Raw genomic sequence first — 14,767 nt, forward strand, 5'->3', positions numbered from 1 at the left:
GCCTCAGACGGGTCCTTCTCCCTGGACCTCTGCTTATTTATATGTGAGGAGAAGTTGCATCTGATCTATGGTTCTCACATGAGATCGGACATCAGAATTTATTTGTAAATTCCTTCCTTCCTTCATTCAACAAATGTTTCTTGAGCAGGAAGGCACGCTATGCCATGCACTAGATCCTTAGGGACCCAGTGGTGAGAAAAGAGACTAGTTGCCACTCTCAGAAAGCTCACATTCTAATCCAGAAGACAGTTACCAAATAAACTTGGAAAATGGTCATTTCAGATATTCATAGTAATGAGTACTCTGGAGGAGGGAAGGTACAACAAGACTGTGATGGAGGCAGGTTACAAGAAGAGCCTGATTGCTTAGAGAAGTCAGGGAGGGCTTCCCTGAGGAGGTGACATTTGAGTGATAGGAAGGAGCTGGAAGAACAACATACCAGGTGGAGGGAACAGAAAGAGCAAAGGCCCTGCTTAAGGGACCTGTTCCATATGAAGAGCAGCAAGAAGGCCATGTGGCTGGAGCAGAGTAAGGGAGAGGTGGGGGGGTAGAAAATGGGGTCTAGAGTAGGACAGCACTGGAGAAGGAAGTGGCAACCCGCTCCAGTGTTCTTGCCTGGAGAATCCCAGGGACGGCGGAGCCTGGTGGGCTGCCGTCCATGGGGTCACACAGAGTCGGACACGACCGAAGCGACTTAGCAGCAGCAGCAGCAGCAGAGTAGGACAGAGACCAAATCAATCAGAGCTTTTTAATCCCAATGATCATTTTGGACTTATTGACCCAGTAGAAGACAGAATTACCTGGGATGTTTCTTTAAGATACAGGTTCCCACATTTCATCCTTGGACAGTCTAATTTATTATGGCTATGATGGGACCTAGGAATCTGTATTTTCAAAAACTCCTTGGGGGCCTCTGAAACTGTGCCAAGTTTAGCAAAGCCTGGACTACATGCTCCCTGAGTCTCTTTCAGTTTTAAAAAAGCTAAGAGGCAAAGTGTTAGAACACATTGAAAAAATCTTTAATTTTATATGAGGAAGGAATCCTTTCTTCTTTCCCTCACCACTCCCTGTCAACCTGATAGAATTAATTCTCTTCTTTGTTTTGTAATCCCGTGTGAAGTACCCAACACCAGGAATGGGAGACCAATGCTATTGGGAAAAAAAAAAAAATGCTACCATGTCAGGGAATGTCAAGTTATAAACTGTAGCAACTCCATTATACCTCTACTCATCAAACCATTGTCAGGGATTCCCCATCCCTAATTCTGAACAAAGCTGCTGGCAGCAATGGATGAGGCATTGTCCCTGCCCTTAGCCTCGTCCCCCAGTGCCTGGCAATAGCATCCCCCAGCTTTCCCCGCACTGGAGATAACCCATGCCTCTATTAGCACAAGCCACTGATACCTTCTGCCCAATGCCAGCACTATTTGTCATTCACTGCCAAACTCATCGCATCAACTCTCAGTTTCTGCCTAGGACAGGGTTGCCTCAGGCACATATTTGTGTCTTGGTTTCCTGTAATGCTCCAGAAAGCCCCAAATTGCATTCTTGTATGTGTATCCAACTCAAGACTCTCTTCGGCAATACACATCCATTGATAAGCACACTGATCATTTTTCTAAGGGAAATATGAGGAATAATAGAAAAGGCATTGATTGAGCCATCTGAGTAGACAGAGATATTGGCTGCATCATTTCCACCAACTGTTACCATGAAGGGATTAGCTCAAGGCATCTCAAAAAGCTCTTTATAATTTTTTGAAACAGATGAATGTTCTCTTTAGTCAATGCCTTTGCCCTTTCATTTATTCCTTGAACAAATGTTGCTAATTGTTTATCCCACATTTAACCAGCAGCCGAGGATGCTAGTTCTGCTTTCAAAATATAGCAGAATCTAATCACATCTCATCACCTCCGCTGCTGCCACCCTGCTCTGGGCCTGCTCTATTGCCATGGTCTCCCTGTCTCTGTCCTTCCTTCCCTTCCTTTGAGTGTCCTGAGCTCAGGGAGTGAACCTTCTGAGCATCACCCATCTCAGCCACAGGGAACCCAAAGTTTTTCCCATGACCTATAAAGACCTCATCTCTGATCTCTCTTATCATTCTTACCCTTGCTTGCTGTTTCTTGAGTATGCCAAGTGTCTTTGAACTTGATATTCCTTCTGCCTGGAACATACTGCTTACAGATATGCGTGTAGAAGTTACATATTGCTGAGCAACAAACTACCCCAAATGTTTGTGACTTAGAACAACAATTAACAATGTTAAGTTTTGCAGTTTCCTTGAGTTAGAAGTTTGGCTGGGTGACTGGGTCACTACCTCTCAGACATTAGCCATGGCTGCTGTCTCATCTGATAGCTTGCCTGGGCTGGAGGACTCACTTCCAAGGTGGTTCACTCACACAGCTGGTTGTGCTGGCTGTTGGCAGGAAGTCTCGGTTCTTTGTCACATGGATATCCCCAAAGGGCTGCTTGAGTGTCCTCACTACATGGCGGCCAACTTCCCTCGAAGTGATCAATCCAAGAAGAAGAAGCAGAAGTTACCTTCATGACTTAGTCTTGAAAGTCACACATCACTTTTACTTCATTCGGTTCATTCTACTTGAGTCACGAGCCCATCCAGTATCCTAGGGGAGGGAAATTAGGCTCCCTAATTGATGATATGAATGTCGAAAATTTGTGAACGCATTTTAAAGCCAACACAAACTACAAGGTTAGTCCCTGATCCTTCAAGTCTCCACCCTGTTACTTCCTAAGAAAGGCTCGCCGTGATTATTTTGCTGATGTTGTTGTTAAGTTGTTAAGTCATGTCTGAATCTTCTGTGACACGTTGTACTGTAGCCTGCCAGGTTCCTCTGTCCATGGGATTTCCCAGGCAAGAATACTGGAGCAGGTTGCCATTTCCTATGCCAGGGGATCTTCCCAAACCAGGGATTGAACCCACATCTCCTGCTTTGACAAGCAGACTCTTTACCAATGAGCCACCAGGGAAGTTCCCTCCATGATTACCCAATATGAAATAACAGTCACCCCTCTCACTTTTCTAGGCCCTTTACACTGATTTATTCTCCATATAATTTATTACTGATGAATAAGCCATATTATTACTTGCTTGTGCATTTATTACCTGCTTTTCCATGTATGATCCAAACTCCATGATCTCTGGGAACACCTGTGTCTTGTTCACTACATCCCCACACTTAAAACTGGCCCAGAGACACTGCAGGCACCCAGGGAATCAGAGCTGATGAATTTTAGGTTAGCCTCAGCTAGGACAAGAATGGCAAGAGGCAAACCTTGCTGGAGGCTGGGCAGAAATGGCAAGCTTTGAGTTGTCTGAAAAGAGCCAGGATAGCATTCCACACAGATAGACCAGAGGGAACAAAGACATAGAAATGGAACCCTCATCATGGGGGAAAAGTGGAGTTCTGGAAGCATGGAATTGACAGTGAGAGGGCTGGGTAGACCCCACTAGAATCTCCATCTTTCCTGGGCTTGAAGCATCGCCTAGCTCTGCTTCTAAAGATACACTGATAAGCGGCTGATGGACATGGATGTGTTTCGCTGCCCTCCCTTCAATACTGACCAGGCTCGGCCTACGCTCCTGGCAGCCCCAAGGAGCAGGGGGGCTTGTCAGATGCATTTATCCTGAGTCATGAAGCCAGTCTTGATGCGGTGGCTGCAGAAGCTCGGTGCAGGAGAGATGCTAGTGCCTTCGATCAGTGCTTGACCTGGGATCTGCAGGCAGGCAGGCAGGCGGGGAGTGCAGCAAGCGTGCTGGCTGGATGTTGCTAGATCCACCTGTGGCTCTCAGACTCCTGACTCCTCCTGGTTAGGAGCCAGGAGATTTGAGTGACAGCCCCTTCAGAGGTTTAACCTTCTGAGGTGGCTCAGAGGTTAAAGTAAGTAACTAGGCAATTGCTTTTCCTTCTCTGGGACTCAGAGAAGGAGGCGGGACACAGGTCATCTTCCTGTGCAGTTTGGACCTCATCTCAGATGCAGAGGGGAGAACTTCAGGCCTTCATTGGAACTGCTATCCCAAATGGGTGAGCTCACACCTGCTAAGGACACCAGATAGGAGGCTTGGTTCACAGAGAAGTAAAGGAAAATGGAAATGACATATTTTAGGCCTTTCCCGTTTGCTTATATTACCTTATTTTATCTTCACTACAACTCAATGATATATGGACTGATATTATCCTCTATTTTACAGCTGAGTAAATTGCAGCTCAGAGAGGTTGAGCGACTAATCCAAGGTTCTATAGTTACTAAATGGTGAAGATAGTGTTTGAATTAAGGTATCTCTGTGCCACACACAGATAAGATAGAAAAATAGGATAGAAATGGCAAAAGAGAGTTTGAACTAATCATAGCTCAGTCGGTAAAGAGTCTGCCTGCAATGCAGGAGACCCGGGTTCGATTCTTATTTTGGCGGGGCTTCCCTGGTGGCTCAGAGGTTAAAGCGCCTGCCTCCAATATGGGAGACCCGGGTTCGATCCCTGGGTTGGGAAGATCCCCTGGAGAAGGAAATGGTAACCCACTCCAGTATTCGTGCCTGGAAAATCCCATGGACAGAGAAGCCTGGTAGGCTACAGTCCATTGGGTCGCAAAGAGTCGGACACAACTGAGCGACTTCACTTTCACTTTTGTCTTGCTTTTGGCCTCCGAAAACGTCTTGAGGAAGGAAGTAAAATGCTGATTCCCAGCCCCTCCCTGTGATTAAGTCAGGATAGCCTAAAGCCCCTAAACCTCAGTGGCTTAACCTAACTAAGGCTTATTTCTGTCCTGCAAAGTCTGATGTGATCCAGGCATCTCTCTTCCCATCCAGTAGCTTCACTGTTTGGAAGGTGTGGCCTCGAAAGTCTCTGTGACAGAGGGAAAGAGAGAGCTGAAGATGGCACAGATCTGACTGCCTCACCCCCACGCGGAGACCACTGACCCCTGACAATATTTATGACCCCAGCTTAACTCCAAGGGAAGTCAGACATCTGTGCATGCTTGGTGAACATTAAGAATCTCCGTCATGTCCTAATGCTTTTGCCTCCTTCTTTCTTCCTCTACAGGACAGAACCCCAGAGCAGCCCCACGGTCTCAGCTCAGGATGGACCCTCGGAAAAGCTGAGCCAGCATTTGGCCTCCAAGGTCTTGGGCACCAACAGCTGGGACAGAGGCAAAGCCTGCCGGGAGCCCAGTCCTGCCAGAGCACGCAGGTGAGACTCTGCCCCCATCCCCCTCTCTGATCTAACACGAAGTTCAAGTTGAGGCTGAAAAAACGAAGTTTATTTCTCCGACCACTCTTCCCCTCTGTCTCTTGCAAGTTCCTCTTTGAGATCCTTAAATCAAATCAAAACCCATTTGAGAATTAGTTGGAAGCTATGAGTACTAAGAACACCCTCCTAATTCTGTGTACCATTTCAGAGGATTCGTAGACTCCTGAGGCTACTGAACAGGTGTCTAAGTAGTTAAATATTTACCCCCTGTGATTTTTATTTTTAATCTGCTAAGAGTGAGTCTCTTGAAGATATAGCTATATGATTTTTGTTGACTGGCAATGCAGTGACGTTAACATGTATTCTAATTACTTATATCGTTTTTTTTCTACCAACTGTAAATACCAGATTCGTAAATGGAATTAATTATGGCAGCATTTTTTGATGTTTTATAAAGAGTTAAGTAACTTCCAAAAGATCAGCCACACAAACAAGTTTGAGAAAGCAGCTGGTTTTGTGGGAAAGCTCTCAGGACAGTAATCACACAGGCCTCGATTCATATCCCCCTCAGACACTTCCTAACTGTGCAGCCTTGAGCAAGGCAGTTCAGCTTTCTGAGCCTGATTTTCTTTGCCTGTAGAATGAGACAGTAAAAATCATAACACCCTCAAAGTGCTTTTGTTAGTATCAAAGTATATAAAACATTTGGTGCATAGTAAGTGGATATACAGTAGCTGTGTTATTACTAATAATGACAATAATATTCTTATTAATATTCTCTTTTCCCAGTGAGGTTCAGCAGGGTTGGCCTGTTTCAATTCTCAAGCAGTTTTTCATCCAGAACCATATCTTTTTGCCGTGGGATGGATACTGCTTTAAAAAAAAAAATCCCTGGAGCCTGCCCCAATTATAAAAGGAGATAACTTGACTTCATTTAACTGCAGCCTGAGCATTTGAATTTAATTGAACAGGAAATAATTATTCCTGAGGAGTGGAGGTTTTTGAGGTTCTGTGAAGCGATATGAGATATGTATCTCGTTACATTAGACCTTGGCAAATATACTTTTAATAATCAGCTGCTACTTAACCTACCTTTTGCCTCCCATTTAATTTCCAGCAGGAACTACAGACACGATGTATTGGGGAGGGAGGATGCTGAACTGCCGATTAATTATTTAAAAACTGATTTATTTACCAAGGTGAGCCATTTGCAAATTCAATAATAAATCTATTAAGGAGCAGTTAACCTCTATAACTCTGTTTTAAATAATCAATTGGTGTTTGGGTAACATAGAGCATCTGTCTCGTTAGGTCAGCGTTGGCTCCTTATTTGAGGCATTTAACCTGAAGTGCAACCAAATCAGCCATGAGGTGGTGATTAGGTATTCACTGAGGGTCCTTCACCCTCCCAGGAACTGGATCATCTCTCAGCTACAACAGCACCAGTTGGCAGCTCGGGGAACCCTGGGTCCTCTAACGCCTTGTTCTGTGTTCTCCTCAGTGCCTCCCGCAGCAAAGACTTGACGCCGCTACCTTCCTCCAGGGGGAAGAAAAAGAAGAAGAAAGCTACGCGGAAGAAGAGGAGGAGGTGAGGGCTCCTGAAGATGGGGGAAGGGACAGAAGGGTTCTTGAGCTAGGCAGTGACTCCTCTGGGATTCAGATCCCCTCTTTGCCTCTCAACTTGCTGTGTGACCTTGGGCAAGTCACTTCACTTCTCTGAGCCTGTTTCCATTTCTAAAAAATGGTAGAAATACCTACCTCTTGGGGTTTTGTGAGTATTAGACAAGAAAGTTGACGTGGAAGCAGCTGCCACAGCGTCTGGCACACAGTAAATGATAGTTAATGTGAAGCATGACCGTGACCATTAGTATTTACTTCTTTATGTATTTTTGGAGAACTCACTTTATGTCAGTGCCATGCCAGGCGCTTTGATCTCATATAGTTGTAGTTGTTTTTCTTGTGATGAGAAATCTTAAGGTCTGATCTTTTAGCAACTTTCAAATACACAGTGTTGACTCCAGTCATCATGACTCCTTTCTCTCATAGTTATTATCCCCATTTTAGAGATGAGAAAATAAAGGCTCAGAAAGGAGGTGACAGAACCTACAGACGCTTAATTTTAGGCTCCTCAACTGCTTCTACCACTACAAAAATGCCAAAGATAATGGACTTTATATTTTTTTCCAGCTATTGACTATTTTGTACCATATGGATTTTTTTCTATACACAGTCCTTTTAGTTTTTGTGCATTTAAAATTGTTTTCAGGCTTTCTTCTAGGCTGTGAATCCCTACACTAAAAGCAGGTTCAGTGTTCCAGACCCCAAGGGGTTGTCAGAGAGATGGTTCTTACATGGCCTCAGTTCAGTTGCTCAGTCGTGTCTAACTCTTTGCAACCCCATGGACTGCAGCACGCCAGGCCTCCCTGTCCATCATCAACTCCCAGAGCTTGCTCAAACTCATGTCCATCGAGTCGCTGATGCCATCCAACCATCTCATCCTCTATCATCCCCTTCTCCTCCTGCCCTTAATCTTTCCCAGCATTGGGGTCTTTTCCAGTGAGTCAGTTCTTCACATCAGGTGGCCAAAGTATTGGAGTTTCAGTTTGAGCATTAGTCCTTTCAATGAATATTCAGGACTGATTTCCTTTAGGATTGACTGGTTTGATCTTCCAATCCATGGGACTCTCAAGAGTCTTCTCCAACACCACAGTTCAAAAGCATCAATTCTTCGGTGCTCAGCTTTCTTTATGGTCCAACTCTCACATCCATACATGACTATTGTGAAAACCACAGTTTTGACTAGATGGACCTTTGTCGGCAAAGTAATGTCTCTGCTTTTTAATATGTTGTCTAGGTTGGTCACAGCTTTTCTTCCAAGGAGCAAGCCTCTTTTAATTTTATGGCTGCAGTCACCATCTGCAGTGATTTTGGAGCCCAAGAAAATAAGGTCTGTCACTGTTTCCTTTGTTTCCGCATCTATTTGCCATGAAGTAATGGGATCGGATGCATGATCTTAGCTTTCTGAATGTTTAGTTTTAAGCCAGTTTTTCTACTCTCCTCTTTCACTTTCATCAAGAGGTTCCTTAGAGGGGAAAGTTCAAAAACCTCAGTTCAGTTCAGTTCAGTTGCTCAGTCGTGTCCGACTCTTTGTGACCCCATGAATCGCAGCACGCCAGGCCTCCCTGTCCATCACCAACTCCCAGAGTTCACTCAGACTCACGTCTATCAAATCAGTGATGCCGTCCAGCCATTTCATCCTCTGTCATCCCCTTCTCCTCCTGCCCCCAATCCCTCCCAGCATCAGAGTCTTTTCCAATGAGTCAACTCTTCGCATGAGGTGGCCAAAGTACTGGAGTTTCAGCTTTAGCATCATTCCCTCCAAAGAACACCCAGGACTGATCTCCTTCAGAATGGACTGGTTGGGTCTCCTTGCAGTCCAGGGGACTCTCAAGAGTCTTCTCCAACAACACAGTTCAAAAGCATCAATTCTCCAGCGCTCAGCTTTCTTCACAGTCCAACTCTCACATCCATACATGACTACTGGAAAAACCATAGCCTTGACTAGACGAACCTTTGTTCTCAAAGTAATGTCTCTGCTTTTCAATATGCTATCTAGGTTGGTCATAACTTTCCTTCCAAAGAACAAGCATCTTTTAATTTCATGGCTGCAATCACCATCTGCAGTGATTTTGGAGCCCCCAGAAATAAAGTCTGACACTATTTCCCCTGTTTCCCCATCTATTTCCCATGAAGTGATGGGACCAGATGCCATGATCTTTGTTTTCTGAATGTTGAGCTTTAGGCCAACCTTTTCACTCTCCACTTTTACTTTCATTAAGAGGCTTTTTAGCTCCTCTTCACTTTCTGCCATAAGAGTGGTGTCATCTGCATATCTGAGGTTAATGATATTTCTCCCAGCAATCTTGATTCCAGTTTGTGTTTCTTCCAGCCCAGCGTTTCTCATAAGGTACTCTGCATATAAGTTTAATAAGCAGCCTTGACGTACTCCTTTTCCTATTTGGAACCAGTCTGTTGTTACATGTCCAGATCTAACTGCTGCTTCCTGACCTGCATATAGGTTTCTCAAGAGGCAGTTCAGGTGGTCTGTTATTCCCATCTCTTTCAGAATTGTCCACAGTTTATTGTGATCCACACAGTCCAAGGCTTTGGCATAGTCAATAAAGCAGAAATAGATGTTTCTCTCGAACTCTCTTGCTTTTTCCACGATCCAGTGGATGTTGGCAATTTGATCTCTGGTTCCTCTGCCTTTTCTAAATCCAGCTTGAACAGCAATACAGTTCACGTATTGCTGAAGCCTGGCTTGGAGAATTTTGAGCATTACTTTACTAGCATGTGAGATGAGTACAATTGTGCAGTAGTTTGAGCATTCTTTTGCATTGCCTTTCTTTGGAATTGGAATGAAAACTGACCTTTTCCAGTCCTGTGGCCATTGCTGAGTTTTCCAAATTTGCTGGCATATTGAGTGCAGCACTTTCACAGCATCATCTTTCAGGATTTGAAATAGCTCCACTGGAATTCCATCACCTCCACTAGCTTTGTTCGTAGCAATGCTTTCCAAGGCCCACTTGACTTCACATTCCAGGATGTCTGGCTCTGGATGAGTGATCACACCATCATGAATATCTGGGTCATGAAGATCTTTTCTGTACAGTTGTTCTGTGTATTCTTGCCACCTCTTCTTAATATCTTCTGCTTCTGTTAGGTCCAGACCATTTCTGTCCTTTATCGAGCCCATCTTTGCATGAAATATTCCCTCGGTATCTCTAATTTTCTTGAAGAGATCTCTAGTCTTTCTCATTCTGTTCTTTTCCTCTATTTCTTTGCATTGATCGCTGAAGAAGGCTTTCTTATCTCTTCTTGCTATTCTCTAGAACTCTGCATTCAGATGCTTACATCTTTCCTTTTCTCCTTTGCTTTTTGCTTCTCTTCTTTTCACAGCTATTTGTAAGTCATCCCCAGACAGCCATTTTGCTTTTTTGCATTTCTTTTCCATGGGGATGGTCTTGATCCCTGTCTCCTGTACAATGTCACGAACCTCATTCCATAGTTCATCAGGCACTCTATCAGATCTAGGCCCTTAAATCTATTTCTCACTTCCACTGTATAATCATAAGGGATTTTTTTAGATCATACCTGAATGGTCTAGCTGTTTTCCCTACTTTCTTCAATTTGAGTCTGAATTTGGTAATAAGGAGTTCATGATCTGAGCCACAGTCAGCTCCTGGTCTTGTTTTTGTTGACTGTATAGAGCTTCTCCATCTTTGGCTGCAAAGAATGTAATCAATCTGATTTCGGTGTTGACCATCTGGTGATGTGCTTGTGTAGAGTCTTCTTTTGTGTTGTTGGAAGAGAGTGTTTACTAAAAAACCTCGGAGGCAGTATTTGAAGAAGCCTCCAGGGGGAAGCAGAGAGCAGACTCTGGATGCCTTGGGCCCCAACTCCATGTTTTCAGGGGCTCTGTTTCCTTCACCCCTACTTTAGCCTAGTTCTAAATGGTGAGGCCTAAAGAGGACCCAGAGGGTAATGTGAATGAAGACCTGAGTTCCAGCCATTCTATGGTGAGGGGCAGACTTGGGGTAAGTGGCCTGAGCTTCCTGATTTTAGGGATGGGCAGGAGAACATGTCAAAGAAGGAAGCCAAAAAAAAAGAAGGAAGCCACAGGGATTAGGCTTCATTCATTCATTCCTTCATTCATTCAGTGCATTTGGGGACAGGTGCTCGGATTCCCTACATCAGATTGTCATTCAACCCTGCGTCTCCACCTGCAGACACGTTTTATTTGACCTGCAAATTGTTTTTTGTCTTTTTAATTGATGGCCATTGTTTTAAAACCATGAGATTTCATATGAAAATATGTTCTCTGACAGCTACTATTGAAAAGGCAAGTGCTCTGGAAGCCCAGGCCTGCATTCCTACCTGAGACCTTCAGCTAATCTGAAAAGAAGCCATCCTCCTAGGTCAGGTGCTCCCTGGCTTACCACAGGCCCCACCACTCTCTACCATCTATCCCCCAACCCGCTGCATCCATTTAAGCTGTCTGAGAGGCAGGTCTCTCTTGGCATTGAGTTTGCAACTCCAGATATGTTTCAACCTTGATATTTCATCAGTGGGAGAATAGGAAACTTAGAGCAAGCATTGACATGCCTGAGGTGTTCAGTTCAGTTCAGTTCAGTCACTCAGTCGTGTCCAACTCTTTGCGACCCCATGAATTGCAGCACGCCAGGCCTCCCTGTCCATCACCAACTCCTGGAGTTCACTCAGACTTGCGTCCAGAGAGTCAGTGATGCCATCCAGCCATCTCGTCCTCTGTCGTCCCCTTCTTCTCCTGCCCCCAATCCCTCCCAGCATCAGAGTCTTTTCCAATGAGTCAACTCGTCACATGAGGTGGCCAAAGTACTGGAGTTTCAGCTTTAGCATCATTCCTTCCAAAGAAATCCCAGGGCTGATCTCCTTCAGAATGGACTAGTTGGATCTCCTTGCAGTCCAAGGGACTCTCAAGAGTCTTCTCCAACACCGCAGTTCAAAAGCATCAGTCCTTCGGTGCTCAGCCTTCTTCACAGTCCAACTCTCACATCCATACATGACCACTGGAAAAACCATAGCCTTGACTAGACAGACCTTAGTCGGCAAAGTAATGTCTCTGCTTTTGAATATACTATCTAGGTTGCTGACTTGTGAGTTAATGGGAGAGTCAAGTCACCTGAACCCCAGCCTAGAATCATAGTCATGATTCTAGGGCATCTGTTTCCTGGGTAACCCCTTTGTGGCAAGGACCCACGCTGAGAACATCCTGGCAAGATGTCCTGCAGAAGTTTGGTCTGACCAGGGAGACAACAGGGTGGGGCAGAGGAGAGGCCTTTAAAGCATACACAGTTTGGGGAAGGGCAGCAGACAAAAATAAATATTGTGGTCCGACCAGGAGGGCAGCTATGGGGTGATGCAGTGATTGAGAACAAAGCCCCTGGGATCAGAGAAGCTTCAATTTGAATTTCAGCTCACTCACTTCGCTGTATTTAGGCAACTGTCTTTAGGCAAGTCACTTCACCTCTCTGAATCTCACTTACTTTGTCTGAAGAAGGAAGGTAGCAGTTGTACCTACCTAAGAAGTATGTAGAAGGATTAAATGAAATAATACATATAACACATATAAAACACACAGTAACACTTAAGACAAAGTATCATCCTTGATATGTGTTCCTGGAAGAGCTGAGGCTGTGTCTGGGAACTGGAGAAAGGACCGATCCTGGCCCTCAAAGCCTCCGTCTCAAGTATGTCTTCTCTCCACGGCAGGTCCCCATCTTATAGCCCATCACCTGTCAAGAAGAAGAAGAAGAAGAGTTCCAAGAAACATAAGCGACACAGGTACTGCCCTTCCTCTTCTGCACACAGGGATGCCTCAGGTGGGGTTGGGATGGGGGCAACAGTGGACGGCACTGAAAGGTCACTTGGAAGCTTATCATTCCATTAATGAAAAACACTCATCTGTGTATGGTCTTGTATTTGTAACTTGTATAACTTGGGACTCGAGTTGCAAAGACCAGAAACCCACTAACACTAACTCAGGCCTGGGGGGAACTTGTTCTAAGGAGACCAGCCAGGTCTCAGTGAAGAGCTGGAACTGAAGCTAACACAACCCAAGCCCAACTCCATAGTGCACACAGGGGCACACAGACCCTGTACCCTGTTCCCGTCTCTTCCTGTCGCAGGCCCGATCACAAGAAGATATTGAATCTCTCTTGTTTGTTATTCTGAATCCCCACGGAGAAGCCTTTCTGATAGATCCAGCTGTGTCCTAGAGAATGGGATCATGTGAAACATTGCTTCAGGATTGCCCATGTTTTGGACATACCTATAGACAACTGCTTGTGGGCTAAGAGGCATTAGTGACTGAACGCACATTCCCAAGGGCTTCCCAGGTGGCTCAGTGGTAAAGAATCCACCTGCCGATGCAGGAGCCACAGAAGACTCAGGTTTGATTCCTGGGTCGGGAAGATTCCCTGGAGAAGGAATTGGCAACCCACTCCAGTATTCTTGCCTGGAAAATCCTATGAACAGAGGAGCCTGGTGGGCTACAGCCCATGGGATCTCAAAAGAGTCGAATACGACTGAGTGACTGAGCGTGCGCACACACATTCCCACAGGTGCTCACTACACACACGTGCATGTACACACACACACACACACACACACACAAGTTTGTGTAGAAAAATGAAAGACAGGAACCCTGCACATGAGAGGTCTCAAATCTGTGGTTCATGGGCCGAGCCAGCATTTTACGATACAAAAAATTTCCCAGCACTTCTGTAAAACCAGAAGCTCTCTTCACTGGGCCGATCTTTCCACAGGCAGCCATCCGCTGGAACTGAGGCCTTGCTGTGCGTTTAGACAGAGCCAGGGGGCCGCACCGTCCCCACCTGATCTGCCTCCCCCATCTACACACATTTACAAAGCTCGTTTGACCCCTGGAGGGCAGAGGGTTTATCTTCGAAAGCTATTTGCTGTGGTTGGCTGTGGATGACAGGGAAAGAGTGGTTTATATTTTATTTTTGCTTATCTGTATCTTCCAATTTTTCTACACCGGTGGTGGATTACTTGTGCAATTAAACAATCACAACAGAACGAAAGGTAAGAGGTCATTTGGGTTCCCCGCCCCGCCACATCTCACCCCCAAGAGGCTTTTCCCAACCCAGGGGTGTGGTCAGCTTTCAGCCCTTGTTGCCAGAATGGCCTCTACTCAGTTTGGTCTCACAAATTATGTCCACCACCTGTCCAAACATGCCCACTGATGCTGTCTGAGTTTGTGCTCAGTACACGTGCGAAAGTGAAAGTCACTCAGTTGTGTCCGACTGTTTGCAACCCCATGAACTATACAGTCCATGGAATTCTCCAGGTCAGAGTACTGGAGTGGGTAGCCATTCCCTTCTCCAGGGGATCTTCCCAACCCAGGGATCAAACCCAGGTCTACCGCATTGCAGGCGGATTCCTCACCAACTGAGCCACAAGGGAAGCCCTTGTTAACCTGGGGTTTGAAATTCCCAGTGTGGAGTCCTTTGTTGAGGTGAGGGCCTGCCTGTGACCACAGACTGCCAGCTTGTCACCTTCCTGTGCTGAGTGACCTGTCACAGTTTAGGGGTGGGATGGGAAGAGGGAGCATTTTTCTCTATGGATCTTGGGAACCAAGTGGCGTCTCACTCAAGGGCTTCTCATAGGAAAGCGACTTAGCCAGAGGATTAGAAACAGACTTTCTTTGGGGGGCTACAGTTGGCCCAGGGGTTTTCGGAAGTTTAGAGGGAAGGAAGACCATAAAATGGGAAATTAGGAGCGGGAAATGTAATCTGATTCTTCTCAAACCCTCGTCTACTGAGCATCACTCTAATCTTAGTCCATTTTCGCCAAGTTCTTGAAATGTTTGGTTAATGATGGCTAACGTTTTGGAACTGGAAGCTAAAGGTAGAGGATGCATTGAACTTTTTCTTCTCCTTCAATTAACTAAGGTTTCAGGGTTTAAAAAAAAAATCCCTTTTCCACACCTCTTTATT

At 45.3% G+C, this 14,767-nt stretch overlaps 1 protein-coding gene across 1 annotated transcript in view; it reads left to right on the plus strand.

The window, feature by feature from the left end:
* Positions 1-14,767, plus strand: part of SRRM4 (serine/arginine repetitive matrix 4) — a 171,064-nt gene that overhangs the window by 122,417 nt on the left and 33,880 nt on the right. Inside the window, exons 2-4 of the mRNA XM_018061227.1 lie at positions 5,061-5,207; positions 6,709-6,795; positions 12,519-12,590. Of these exons, the coding sequence (XP_017916716.1) occupies positions 5,061-5,207; positions 6,709-6,795; positions 12,519-12,590 (306 nt within the window). The remainder of the gene's footprint in view (positions 1-5,060; positions 5,208-6,708; positions 6,796-12,518; positions 12,591-14,767) is intronic.

Source organism: Capra hircus, chromosome 17, assembly GCF_001704415.2.
Source record: "Capra hircus breed San Clemente chromosome 17, ASM170441v1, whole genome shotgun sequence".
Lineage (NCBI taxonomy): Eukaryota > Metazoa > Chordata > Mammalia > Artiodactyla > Bovidae > Capra > Capra hircus.